The 13,420-nt window shown below is 42.2% G+C and overlaps 1 protein-coding gene across 1 annotated transcript; it reads right to left on the reverse strand.

The window, feature by feature from the left end:
* Positions 1-899: 899 nt before the first annotated feature.
* Positions 900-8,753, reverse strand: pfkma (phosphofructokinase, muscle a). Its single transcript, XM_030767691.1, has 22 exons — positions 8,663-8,753; positions 7,458-7,531; positions 7,179-7,256; positions 6,637-6,826; positions 6,249-6,414; positions 5,636-5,680; positions 5,342-5,450; positions 4,998-5,093; positions 4,779-4,871; positions 4,437-4,562; positions 4,192-4,256; positions 4,039-4,102; positions 3,715-3,861; positions 3,340-3,410; positions 3,089-3,176; positions 2,782-2,934; positions 2,428-2,592; positions 2,048-2,109; positions 1,704-1,815; positions 1,486-1,585; positions 1,191-1,296; positions 900-1,056 (listed from the first exon to the last, which is right to left on the reverse strand). The coding sequence occupies exons 1-22, from the start codon at positions 8,751-8,753 to the stop codon at positions 900-902; spliced, it is 2,358 nt and encodes a 785-aa protein (XP_030623551.1).
* Positions 8,754-13,420: the final 4,667 nt, after the last annotated feature.

Consider the following 13,420-nt stretch of genomic DNA (forward strand, 5'->3'; position numbering starts at 1 on the left):
TTTTTGAATCTGTTGAGAAATGCTCTATGTGAAGTTTCAGTTCCCTTTACCCGAGGGAGGTGTCGGATAGTCACACACAGGCGATTATGTTTCAAACTGATATTGCATTTTATGCTGCTCATTTACAGAAAAAAAATGTGTTTGTTTCTTTTAAACATCTTGTGTCCTGTAAAATTCTCGAAGTTTTTTTTTTAAGTTTTTGAAGCAATGGGTTAACCACTTACCAGAAAATACAGCAGAACTGGTGTTTTCACAGGAGTGTCCTGCTATGATGTGCCACTTTGATAAAAAGTTGTGCTTTGATAAACATAGAGTTCAAGTCTGATCATCCAGTGAGCAAAATATGCAAATACTGAATTTGGGTGGCTTTTGTTGCACCATAGACTAAAATTATGACTGACTGCTACCAAAATGTCAATGCCATTTTTCATGGCCGGCCCTCTCCTGAATGAAGGATCAAAATGATCATAATGAAATGACAAGAAATACAAAAAAATTACAAGGATCCACGGACCACACAAAGGATATGTCCAGACTGTAAGACGCATTTAATTCATTATGTGGACAGTTGTTGGTCTACTTACATCAGGAGAGAAAGATAAGGCAACCGGTCAAAACAACAATAGGTGAACAGCTAAACCCATAAGATGCAGAACATTTTAGGAAAAAAGATTGGAGCATTATTATAAGGGATTGATAGAACCTCTAACATTAAAGCAGTAATCTTTTGCATTCTATGTAAACATAGATGACTGGTGACTGATGATGTACTTTACTGAATCATACAACTGAAACAAAGGCTTATTGAAACAAACAAAAACAAAACAAAACAAAAACAAAGAAGAAACAGAGTATTGCGTTGTGTGTGCTATAGTATGTCTGTGCTTCTCTATTGGTCACTATTTGACTGTAACAGGCATGGGCACAGGACCCCTTTTGCTAATGACATGTTCCATTAGAGCATGCTCAGAAGTGTCCAGGTTGATCTTGTACTTGGCTAAGATCTTCATTATAGGTCTCAGCTTCAGCCACCACTGGCTCTTTGGGATGCGATGCCTGGAAGGGAAGGAAAAAATAAATATATTTAAAAAAAAAAAAGATAGATTGCAGTTTCAAGTATAAGGTGTATGTGATTGAGATACTGATCAGCTGTTAAAACTAGGCCTTTCACAGAGACTCAGGGAACTCACTCGAAGTCTGTCTGTTCCTTCAGCTCAGACAAGGCCTGGAACACCAGCCCTCTCTTCTTCATACCAAGCACACATGCAGAGTCTGGAGTATTGGCAAAGATACGGCCTGCAGAAAGAAGACAGACATCAGAGATTGACATCTGACTTCTCAGAGGGCTTTGTTGAATAAGTGTAAGCAATTACATTACAAACTTCCATTGCGCATGATAAAGGCTTAAAAAAAATTATCTTGTGACTACAAAAACAGGATTAAAATGGGCCTCGAGAACAGTATATTTCTCATTGTTTGTCTCACCATGTCTGTAGCACTCCTTCAATTTCTCAGTCAGCCAGAGAACTGATTTCGCCCCCATCTTTGTGCCAAAGTTCCTGTCAAACGGTGTTGGAGTACCACCCTGATGACAGGCAATGTGTAATTACTCATAGAGAAATGATGGCTTTGGCAGGGAACATCATTCATATACCAGGCTTTAAAAATGAGTAATGGCACTGCGAAAAATTTTTACTACTGACCTGTTGCATATGTCCGAGAACATTCTTACGGCAGTCAAAGACGCCCTTTCCCTCTTCAGTGTACAAGTTAAAGATGAAATCAGTGGTGTAGTTGGAATTGCAGTTCTCATTTCTTCAAAAAAGAACGTTTGGAGAAGGGGGAAAGAAAAAGCTCTTAAAATATGATGATTGGTAGGAAAAATAAATACAAGTTATAAGGTAAGTTCACAACTTGACATTATATGTAACAATACGAGCTATCATGTTTACACGGATATAAACAAAACAACATATTAAAATGTGTTTTGTCACCATAAAGTAATTACACTCGTTCTTTAAAATGAATTTAACTCTGAGAACTTTACCTCAGAATCAAGCCTCTCTTGACTGTTGTCTTCATTTTTTGCACAAGATGCTCCACGTTTGTCTGATAAGAGAAATTAAAATGGCAATGTCAAAACAAAGATTCAGTATTTTGTTTGGAATTTTTTTGCTAACATATGACTTAATACTTTCATGCACATCTGCATATTGTTGTGTGCAGATCAAATACGGGCTATGTATTTTGTTGCAAAATCCACAGAGCATACATTTGATCATTTTCCCAGTTCAATGCATTGACAAAAATGTGAAGTACTGGTCCCATAGGGCTCGGGGAGAGACTATACAATAAATCTATTTCATTTAAACTGTACCATTCATAGAGGTTTTTTAAGGCCAATTGCAGCGTATTTTTACTGTTCACCTCCAAGTCGTGAATGCCAAACTTCTCCTCGAAGATGTAGGCAGCATCAGCACCTGCAGCGAGGCCTGACATGGTTGCCAGGTAACCACAGTATCCTCCCATAGTCTCAATGATGAAGACACGGCGCTTGGTTCCTGCTGCGGACTGCTTTATTCTGTCACAGGTCTAAAGACGAGGAGAGGAGAGCCACTGAAGATACTAAAGTCACTGACTGGGGATTCTACTCAGCTATATAGCTGTATTCAGAGTGAATTTTGAGTAACTGTGTTGGTCATTTTGGTTGAATCATGAGTTGAGTGATGTTTGTTAACGTAATGTGTGTGAGATTCTCTGACAGTATGTTGTGACACAGACCATGGTGATGGTGTTTAGGGCGGTGTCAGCTCCGATGCTGAAGTCTGATCCAGGGACGTTGTTTGAGACAGTAGCAGGAATGACCACCATGGGAATACACAGCTCCTCATACTTCTCCCTGGCCTGCACCAGCTCCAGACCACCACTGAGAGCCTGTACAACACACAAGAGCAGATTTTAATGTTATGTGGGCATGTCGAAGACACCATAACATGGGCAGTTTATACAGATTTTTTTGGGTGTAGATTTGACAGATAGAGACAGAGAGTGAGAATTAATAACAGGCCTCATATTGTTTTAAACTTGCCTCAAAACCTCCGATAATAACCAGGGCGTGAATATTGTGCTTGGCGATATTCAGACTGATCTCCTCAATGTACTTCCCAGGGAGAGTCCTTGCCATAAAAACAGACAGAAGAATCATATGAGCAAGCCAGGTACTTCTCTACAGCAGAGGTTACAATGATGACAAGAAAACACAGGGCATTGATGATTCTGTTTCACTGGTAATAACTGACATACAGAAGCTAACCAAAAAAAAAAAAATTCCTCGCACACCTCTTGGTGCCCAACATTGAACCGCCCCTTCCGGTCCAGTCTCCAACATCATTCCATGTGATTGGCTCGATCTGGGAGAGGAACAATGTCAGCAAGAATGGAAGTTGAGTAGATCAATAAGAACCATGGCAGGTTTGGTTCAACTTGGTAGTTTTCATAAATTTCATGGTATGACTTTCAGTGAATATATAACTTAGAGTGTTGTTCATTTATTTGATGCTCTTATTCACAGAAGCTTACAATTATTACTCTTTCTGTTAGAAGTCACACACACTCTACACTTCATTGCCACGTCCAGTCCAGCTGAATTGTTATGGCCCTGTATCCTCATTGCTAGAGAGGATTAAATGTCCACCGGGAAGGTAGAGATTGTACCTTTCCATGAGCAAAACCGTCGAATCCATCGTGGACCGCCAGCATGTTATGTCCCTGGATTATGCCGATCCTGACCGCAGAGCGGACAGCTGCATTCATACCTGCACACGGGGCTCCCACATTCACTATGGCAACATTAATGTTACTCTAGGAGACAGACAGGAGTGCAGTGGGTTTTTTGAATTCTTGAAGAAGTGACCTTTCCTAAACAAACTCAAATAATGTCAGACATCACCCTTAGAGGTAAGGCAAAGATACAATACGTTGATTTTATACAAATGAATCAACATATTTGGGGAGGATTTGGTTTCTTGGGCTCTTTACCTTGATATCAGGTGGTCTAATGTGGGCCAATAATTTGTATGTGTTCCAGTTATTCTCAAAGCTCCTGCAGAGAGATACATTCATGTGGATAAACAGTAATTAAAACATAAATTTAAAGAAGCAAAAACCCCTCAAAATGACTCAAACACCCACTTTCCCCTCAGTTTAACAGCATCTTCATATCTGCCCTCTTCCATGGCTACGGTGACATCTTTGGTCTGTTGAAGAGAGGAAAAGAAGAGTAGGAAAAAAGAGACTGTGGAATACATTGTTTTTCAGTGTGATGACAGAGTTGTGCACCTGGGGTTGAATAGCAGTTTTTGCAGAGGAACATTCTGTGAAGTTTCCTGTCAGGAGTCAGTGAGTCGTGGAGGGGGCGGGTGCGTGGATATACTCACCACTTGCACACACTCCATGAGAGGGAGCCTGACAGCCTGGTTTCCAGACAGACTGACCACGCACGCGGGGGTGTCAGGAGTAGCCTCCAGCAGTGCCATCACTGCCTCCACGCCCATCCTACTGCCCTGTGACACACACAGAGAAAAGAACAGAAACATCTTCAGCTAAACAGACAAAAAAACCAACAATCATATAGACATAAAATTAATTAGAGGAACATACGGGGGGGGGGGGGGCAGAGAGACAGAGAGTGAATGAGGTAGAGACAAACAGACAGAGAGACAGACAGACAGACAGACAGAGACAGACAACAAGTGAGAGACAGCCAGAGAGAGACTGACCAGGATTCTGTCAAATGCAGAGGGGGTGCCGCCTCTTTGCACGTGGCCCAAGATTGTGGCGCGAGTGTCAAAGCCAAGCCTCTTAGTCACAAGCTGATTGAATGAAAAAGAGAACAGTTAGACGGCACATTAACAGCCAGGCATCATGTTTTTTCTCCTCCACTATTTATTATATATAGATACAAAGGCTATAGTGAATGTAAAGTGTAGGGTGCTTGCCTGTCTGAGCTGCTCACATGTGATTGGTTCCCTGTTTCTGTCCATTGCTCCCTCAGCCACAATAATCACATTCAGACGTGAACCTTGATTCCTGGTCTGAGAAAGAGAATTTAATGAGACCTTTTTAGAATCATTTTTGAGAGGCTCAAAGAGAACGAGATACAGTGCATAGTTATGAATTTAAGCAGTCAAACTGAGAATTTTGAGGGAGCAGCAGATTATGAATTAAGAGAATTCTGTGAAATGAATGGGACCAATTAAATGTTTGTGTATAAATCAAAGGTTGATGTGTCTTAGTGTGTGTGTCTTAGTGTGTGTGCGCGTATGTGTATTACTTTATTTACCTCCATCAGTCTCCTGCACAAGTGGTCTTCCCACCCATCCTCAGGGGGCATTTCAGGTATGAAAACCCAGTCAGCACCACATGCTAACGCAGTGACTAAGGCCAGATACCTGAGAAACACACACACACACACACACAATCTCATGACCCACATCCTTGGTAACTTCACTGACTTAAAACATGTGTTAAAAACCCATTCACTGTCTCACAGCTCATACAGATCTGCACATCCATATCCACCAGTCACACACAGTCCTCTCTGTGTCAAAGCCCCAGACATTAAAAACCCACTCACCCACAATGTCTTCCCATCACCTCCAGGATAAAGGCCCTCTGGTGACTGTGGAGGAATAGATAGTTTGCAACATTAGAATTCAGAAAACCTCAGCGCTAAGCCCAACAAAGGCACCATCACCTCAACAAGCAGTTTCTCTGACCAACACGCAAAGGTAGAGCACACAACTAAAATTCAGAGTCAAAGGCCTGTAGAAATGACAGAAGCATACAGTGGTGTCCAGTGAAGCTGAACCAGGTGAGGGCCGCAGTACTGGGAGCTGTAGCTGACTTGTTTGAGGATCTGATTCCCTGTACCGGGTGTTGGTGGTTCAAGCCTGACTCAGGGTGAACGAGTTAAACTGGTGCCTGGATAGGGACCGAGGTTTAGTGGGAATAATGAAGTGAAGGTGAGCCAGTCAAGAGCAGTGCTGTGGCTAAACCTCTCTTCATGAACTTGAAAAGGACACGCTGTTGACTGGGTCACTCTGTAGCACCGCTTAGCTCGCCTGCCAAGGTGACTGACTCCCTAAACTGAAACTGGCTCTTTGAGTCTGACACAAGAATGAATACTGAGTTGGAGCAGCACTCTATATGTGAAAGTTATGAACATTCACAACAGAACTTCTGCAAACCTCTGTGCTGTTGTGGTGATGCAGTCCACCACCTCCATGATGCGGTGTAGGGCGGAGTCTGTGCCAATGGTCATGTCCGTTCCACAGAAGTCATTGTCGATTGAGCCTACCATGCCTACGATGTTGAGGTGAGAAGAATTTTTGGCCTCCTCTTCAGTGATCTTCCCTGTGACAGAGACAAAACAGGTCAACAGGTCAGTAATAGTAAAGTAACAGATGTTTTACTCACTTTCAGCCCTTTTACTGCGGAAATCCTGATACAATATAAACTATCACTCCTAAACTTTGTCGTCCAGTCCACTATAATGATAATTGTAATGGTAATGGTAATGGTAATGATAATAACAATAATAATAACTGAATTGACATTTTCCCTTCAGAATCTCACCTTCTGTAATTAAGTCCGCCAGTAGACTGCTCCATTCTGTACGGAACTGATTGGCACCTGTCAAGCTTCCATCACCCCCGATCACGCACAGGTTGGTAATGCCCAGTTTGACCAGGTTGTAAGCAGCCTTTGTACGACCCTCCCTGGTTCGGAAGTCCTGACAACGGGCACTGCCAATAACAGTGCCACCCTGTGAAGTAACACACTGAGGTTGGAAAGGGCAAATCTCACATCTACAATACCAATAACCAATGTGCATTTACAACTATTTTTATTTCGACGAAAGGCCATCAGCGCACAAGGTCCATGACCTCAATAGTACTATTCTTGAGTTGCCCTCAACCAGCATCACAAATGTAATTCAAATACCACAATTAGACATAACCCCTATTTCACACAGCGCCACATGTTGATAAAAACTGGGTCTCATGGACGGTTTCCTGTGTTTTTATCCTCAGTATGTCACAGAAATGGAGATTAGTTAACAGCACATGGGAAGGCGGCATTTTGGAGGGAAATCGCTTGGGACAATGAGGACTCACCAGCTGCAGCATCATGGACACACTCTCCCAGGTCGCAGGGCGGATGTGATCCCCTCCATCAACGAGGCCCTGATAGCCCTGTACACATTGACAGACCCACCAAAAACCATTCCCATTAAAACCATACTAATTAATCTCTAACATGCAACTAATCTGTAATCTCACAGAGCGTCCTGGGAAATCACAAAGCCAGGTTTCTTTTCTTTCTTTTTTAGCATGGGGAAAAAAAGAAAGAATTTAATTTCCAAAGAGCTGTGAGAGATGTGTTTTGTTCCTCACCTCGTGAACAAAGAACACTTTGGCTCCAGTGTACAAGCCCACCCGGACAGTGGCTCTGACTGCAGCGTTCATTCCTGTAACACACACAGTGCAGTTCACTCAAATATCACTGAGATCAACTACAGGTCAAAGACTAGTGTTTTTAGTTAAGGTACTGCATCTGACAAGACAACAAACAAATTTTACAAATAGCATTCTTTATTCCTATTTTGATATAGATCTGGTGTAATATCCATTGGGTAATAGCTTTAATTCTGACTGCAATCACACCTAAAGACCCTTCCGTGCTGAACCGAATGACTGAATAGTATTTTTTTTTTTTAATCGTGGGAGAATCACAGTGTCTGGATAGAATATCTTTGTGTACCCTTCAGTAAAGGCCAAGGTGTTTGGTTTATGTCAAGATAAAAGCAGTCTAGTGTCTCTGGTTTCACCAGTGAACAGCTGTGTAACAAGACAGTCCTCTCCACAACTTCATGTCATTCCACAAAAAGGTCACAGCCTCTAAATTTAGCGCCAAAATAACAGAAGGAGACGGAGCCAGGTTGGGTGCGTGGGGGTGGGGGGGGGGGGGGTGGGGGGGGGGCAGAGAGGATAAAGGCTAAAACCGAAGGTTACAAGATCATTATGGATCGGCAAAGTGGCAGCAAGCAGAACAAACAAAAAAAGGCCGAAACAAACAAACAAACAAACTGCAGTGCCCACCTGTCAATATCAGTTCTAACAGTCTCAGAGTGCTGGTTGTAAATCCACAATGCATAATAAGCCATAATAACTAGAAAAGGCATTGACCAGAATCAGTCACTAATCTTTAACTCAAACAATGTAGACTCAGGAAAACAGCAATAAATATGTCAATATCTTTATAGAGGAAGATTGCACTGCTTTTTATAAATTAGCTCTCATTGATACCTTGTCCCACAGAATTATAGGAACATGATCTTGTCTGCTGTCACTCAGCAGGCACACTAGAGTCTACATGAGAAAGGAGAGCGTCATTCTAGATCCTTGTTCACGTAATCCCTCTCCAACTATAGCCCCAGTTCTCTGCGCTTTATTTGGAAAGGCCTTCAAGGACCACCATATACTTCCTCACAATTTTCAGGGTAAACCTAAAATGATGGATAGTTTACCCAAAGCTCAAGCTCACACTCACACCAAACCTTCACAGCAGGGCCACCTGCCCCCGTTTCTTTCCCGCTTACCTTGGGCGTCACCTCCTGACGTCAGCACAGCAATAGCCCGTCCGACCCCCATCTTGGTGGGGTCGGTGGTGGGAGCAGTCACCTTTGACATGGTGTCAAACAAGCGGGCAGCAAAGTGCTCAAGGGTGAAAAGAGAAAAACGTTAAGGAAAGGTAGTTGCTGTTCTTCCCTCGCCTTCCGTCTCTCAAACCCCCCCTGAGCTGCAAAGAAAGTTTTATAGGATGGTGCTCCGGCCCCGCTACGTATGCACACACACACACACCCCCTCCAAAAGAGACCCCCCCTCCCCAAGCCCCCTGGACTAAATATAAATCAACTAAGAACAGTAACCCCGTGCTCATCCACTGTTAACCCTGATGCACTCAATGTACAACATTAAAATCATTCAACAGCTTGAGAGTGAATCAAATGGCAATAATTGATTTAAGATAAATGGGTTGATAACAACTGCTGGTTTCAATAATCCTCATATTTGCTATTTAGAGAGGAGTGCATCATAGCTGAACGTTGACAAAAAAACCCTATAACAACAGCAACAAAAAAAAAAATGGATGGAGAAGGAAGATGGAGAAAGGACTGTGTGCCATTTAACAAGCTTGCTGATCCAGCAAACAGAACGGATCAGATATTCAAAGCCCAGCTGCACTACCCACCCATCACTGCATATCATATGGTGTTAACCTGACACACACATTACATGCATTCATACTTCAGGAGTCATGAACTTTAACTGATGGTACAGCGGAAACCCAAGCTTTACAGAGTGGTGAATTGCATCTAAAGATGAAAAAAAGAAGCAAATTATGAAATCAAAAACATGTGTTTTACTTATTTATTTTTATTTACAGGTTGTGGATAGAGGGACATTTGAAAGATTCTCAGTGGATTCAGATGGGGCCTTAATATTTTTTGAGTGGTACGAGACTGTTGTGATCCTGAGGTAGGCGGTAAAATTTCACTCATTGAATAATGACTTAAAAAATATCAGTTCACAGCAGGTCATTTCATCATTTCTTACATAAAAGTCTTGGCTGGTGGATGACAGGCTGCTTTGTCCCAATGAAGATCTCACATTAGCAAATGTTGCATATTCATTTATTATAAACACTGTACATGGCATTATTACAGTCCTATGCACATTCATTCTATACAGACATCCAAAATAAACAAAAACATAATATACACAGGGAAAACAACATTTCAAAGGTATGGGAGAAAATAATTTAAATTGACAAGAACTACAAACTGATCACAGACGCTCTCTGCTAATTTGTGCCGTTTTACATATCACACACATAATAGGTAGAAATTTGCTCAAAGTGTCTCAATGAGCAATTCTGTCAGAAACTTAAAGTTTTTGTAGGTTTAGTGTTGAAATGGTGAGTTGACCAGTTCAGCCAAAACAGTCACTCAGCGACACGTCAGTGAAACACTAAGGGTATTGTGTGCTGGATTTTCTGACTGCAGCCACCTGTACCAAAGACAGTGGTACGGATTCAAAAAGAGAAAAACAAAGAGTAACAGAGAGCATAATTACAGAAGGAAATGTAAAATTTCATGTTATGAAACGTTTATCCTGGCACGGCTGTTTGCCCCCCCCCCCCCCCATCCCCAAGATGTTTTTAATTGGTGGTAGTGGTGGTAGGTGTGGGTGTGGGGGATGGGTGTATGTTCCGCAAAATAGGATCTCTCCAGAAACCAAACAAGCAGAGCCAGAACTCAAAACCGTCTACTAGGAGAAAAGATGTGCGTTGGATGGTTTTGACCTCTGGTTCAGGTCACCTGATCCCACTGTTAAATACTCACATGCACAGTCTGAACAATTAAAAAAAAAAAAAAAATCAGGCCTACCACAGGAGCCATGCTTTTTTTTTTTCCATTTAATTTCTTACAGGGCACAGAACCGTGACTGGTCCATTCTCTTTATGCCAATGAGTCCGGATTCTTTCAGGCACATTCGTTTCTAAGGTGATACTCCGTAGAAGCCTCTGCTTCAACAAAAATCAAACCAAAAATGTGAGGTCAAATTCATCCCATGTATAAAATGTAAAAAAATTATGAGTGAGGCCATGAACAAATGAATGATGAATATCACTTTATCTTCTGTTGTAACATCCATCCAGTCTAAAAGTGTTGATAAGAAATTCATGGTAGCAAATGCATTGATTATGGTTTTGAGAGCAAGCCATCAGGAAGACCAAGATTTGTTAAGGTTTGAGGGTTTGATGCAAGCTAGTCCTGGAGTGCCTGGCTTAACTATCAGTACACTAGAGTAAATACACTGTACTTAGGAAAAAAGAGGGAAACAAACTTTAGCCTTCATGTTCTGTCTGGAGAAGAGCAAAAGGCTGTAGGACTCTGCGATATTGATGAAGATGCGGAAATCGGTAAAAAACACTGTGGGGGGAAGATAGAAGGAAAAACAAACATCAATAACATTCAAATAAACATCTTTAGTATGCTACTAGAGCAAACACATCATTAACAGGGCTTAGCCTCCCATGCTACAAAAGTAACGGAGTAAAAGTCAAAAAATAAAAAGTAAAAAGAAAACAACAACAACAAAAAACCCCCAAAAAACCCTTTTACCAACTGTCTAATCAAGCACATTTCCAAATGTCAGCCAACATTTTACACTTCTGATCTGACAACTGTCCCTCAAACTACACCTCATATGAGAATGCAGTTCAGGACTTCAGCAGAGGGAGGGAGAGAGAGAGAGAGAGAGAGAGAGAGAGAGAGAGAGAGAGAGAGAGAGAGAGAGAGAGAGAGAGAGAGATGAGTAAAGGGAGTACTCACTATGCACTCTTGGAAGAGTAGTGTGGAGGCTACAGGGTTCTGACAGCGGGACTGTGCAGGGCAGGTTGACTGGCGGGAAGTGTAAGTAGCACACTCCTCATCAAGAAAAATCTCCTCCAACGCAGGCAGCCGCTGCCTCAGCGCGGACACCATGGGTCTCAGGCCGTGAGCTACGACCAAACATACAAACCGGGACACTCACACACATACTGACCGAAACTGTGGCATGTGGTGTGTCAAAAGAATGTAGACAATGAAATAGCCTAGTATCTTCTCTTTGTACAGCAAAAATTAGCACTTACTAAATGCAAAATAAATAAATAATAATAAAAAAAATGTAGATACTATAATTGAGTCTTCTCATTGCATTACACAATTTAGCACTTTCAAAACAGACAGTAAAGGCACAAAAAAGGAAAAATAATGACAAATGTAAGGACGAGCACTGCAGATATTTTTACCTTTGGCTTGACTCAGTGCGATGGACGTTATAGGTTTAGGCATTTCCATGTCATCTGTCCCTCCAGCTCTGATTGGCTGAGACGGCAATGTGCTCTGAGTCACACCACTGGGTCTGTAGAGCTGTGGAGGATCTGGATGCACAGAGGCCGATGATGCAGTCTCCACACCAACTTGACCATGAGCTGGTCCAAAGAGTCTCTTTCCTGTCGAGAACACGATGACTGATTCTCTGTGCGGCGCCTGGAAAAAAGTCGGAGCCACCAGGTTCCGTCTATCTGTTTCAGAAGAGTCCTGACTTGAGGTTCTCTCTCCCTTATGTTTTACGTGTGACTCAGTCTATTACAAAAGACAGAAACATTGGTCAGAGGTTAGCCTGACAGACTAAGGCTGTCCTATATGTACCAGTGTAACACAGGATGAAAGACATGAATTCCCTCTTACAACCTGATGACTGTCGTGATTATCTACTTTGTCCTCCTCACGCTTCACTTTCACATCCTCCTCCAGCTCTGGTTCCTCAAACAGTCTCTGAACGACACTCTCCTGCCACAGAGATGAGGGATAGAATAAAATTAGATAGGATCAGCTGATTGACAGAAATGAGAAGTTACAGAGCTCCTGTCTACTCCACATTTCAGCTAACCTCCTTATGTGTCACCAACTCAGCACTGTTGCCCTGGAGGTTCCTCACTCCAGGAGAACCATGGAAAATTGGCGTCCGGTGAGCAGAGAGCATCCTCCTCTGAAAACACACACACACAAACACACACTAATTTAAGCCTGATAGGGAAAAAAAGGCAGGAAAAGAGTGGTGTAAGAGGACACACACTGACCATAGACTGAGGTCTGGTGTTGGGAACTCGCTGAGGTGTCCACTTCATTGCTGGAGTTCGACTGGGGCCTGTCCCAAAAGAAGCAAAAGGTAACTTTCTACTGAAACAGGATGTACAATTCGATAAATATACGAAGAAACTGCCAAATCCAACAAATCAAACTAGAAAATTAAAGACTGACCATTACAAACTTTCACTGCTGCATCCGTTTCTGTTTTAGTTTTAGTGACAGGTACCCTCTGCGCCTGCCAAAAAAACAAACAAAAAAAACCCCCAAAAAACAAAAAACAAAAAAAGAAAATGACTACAGTGAAACTTTGATTTCTTTGTTGTAGCTGTTCATGGCATTCTAATGGGCTGTGACTCGGAATGAGAGGGGAGTCTGTTCACTGAGACTCACAGTGTAGATGGAGGTTGCTCTGCCTGGGGGGCATGTTGACCCCCCAGTCGTGGCTCTCACCCCTTCATTCTGCAGGATACTCCTGAGGGCTGCAGGGTCAGGTGTGAATGAGGCTGCGTTGGCTGAAACACATTAAACAGAAAAAACACTGAACTGGTTTGTTCGTTTAATTATTTTTTAACGTAATTATATGAGAGACAAACAGGCTTTTAAGACATCTGAATCAAACAAATTCCAACACTGAGTTAGGCATTTAACAAGGCA

This window comes from Chanos chanos, chromosome 3 (assembly GCF_902362185.1).
Source record: "Chanos chanos chromosome 3, fChaCha1.1, whole genome shotgun sequence".
NCBI classification, from domain to species: domain Eukaryota; kingdom Metazoa; phylum Chordata; class Actinopteri; order Gonorynchiformes; family Chanidae; genus Chanos; species Chanos chanos.

Bases quoted from the DNA above. Each gene is read 5' to 3' on its own strand.
- pfkma (XM_030767691.1), bottom strand. From the start codon at position 8,753: ATGTCAAAGGTGACTGCTCCCACCACCGACCCCACCAAGATGGGGGTC. The intron at 5,094-5,341 runs GTAAATAAAGTA...TCTCTTTCTCAG, and splicing joins TGTGCAGGAGACTGATGGAG to ACCAGGAATCAAGGTTCACG. The intron at 1,057-1,190 runs GTGAGTTCCCTG...CTTCCCTTCCAG, and splicing joins AAGGAACAGACAGACTTCGA to GCATCGCATCCCAAAGAGCC.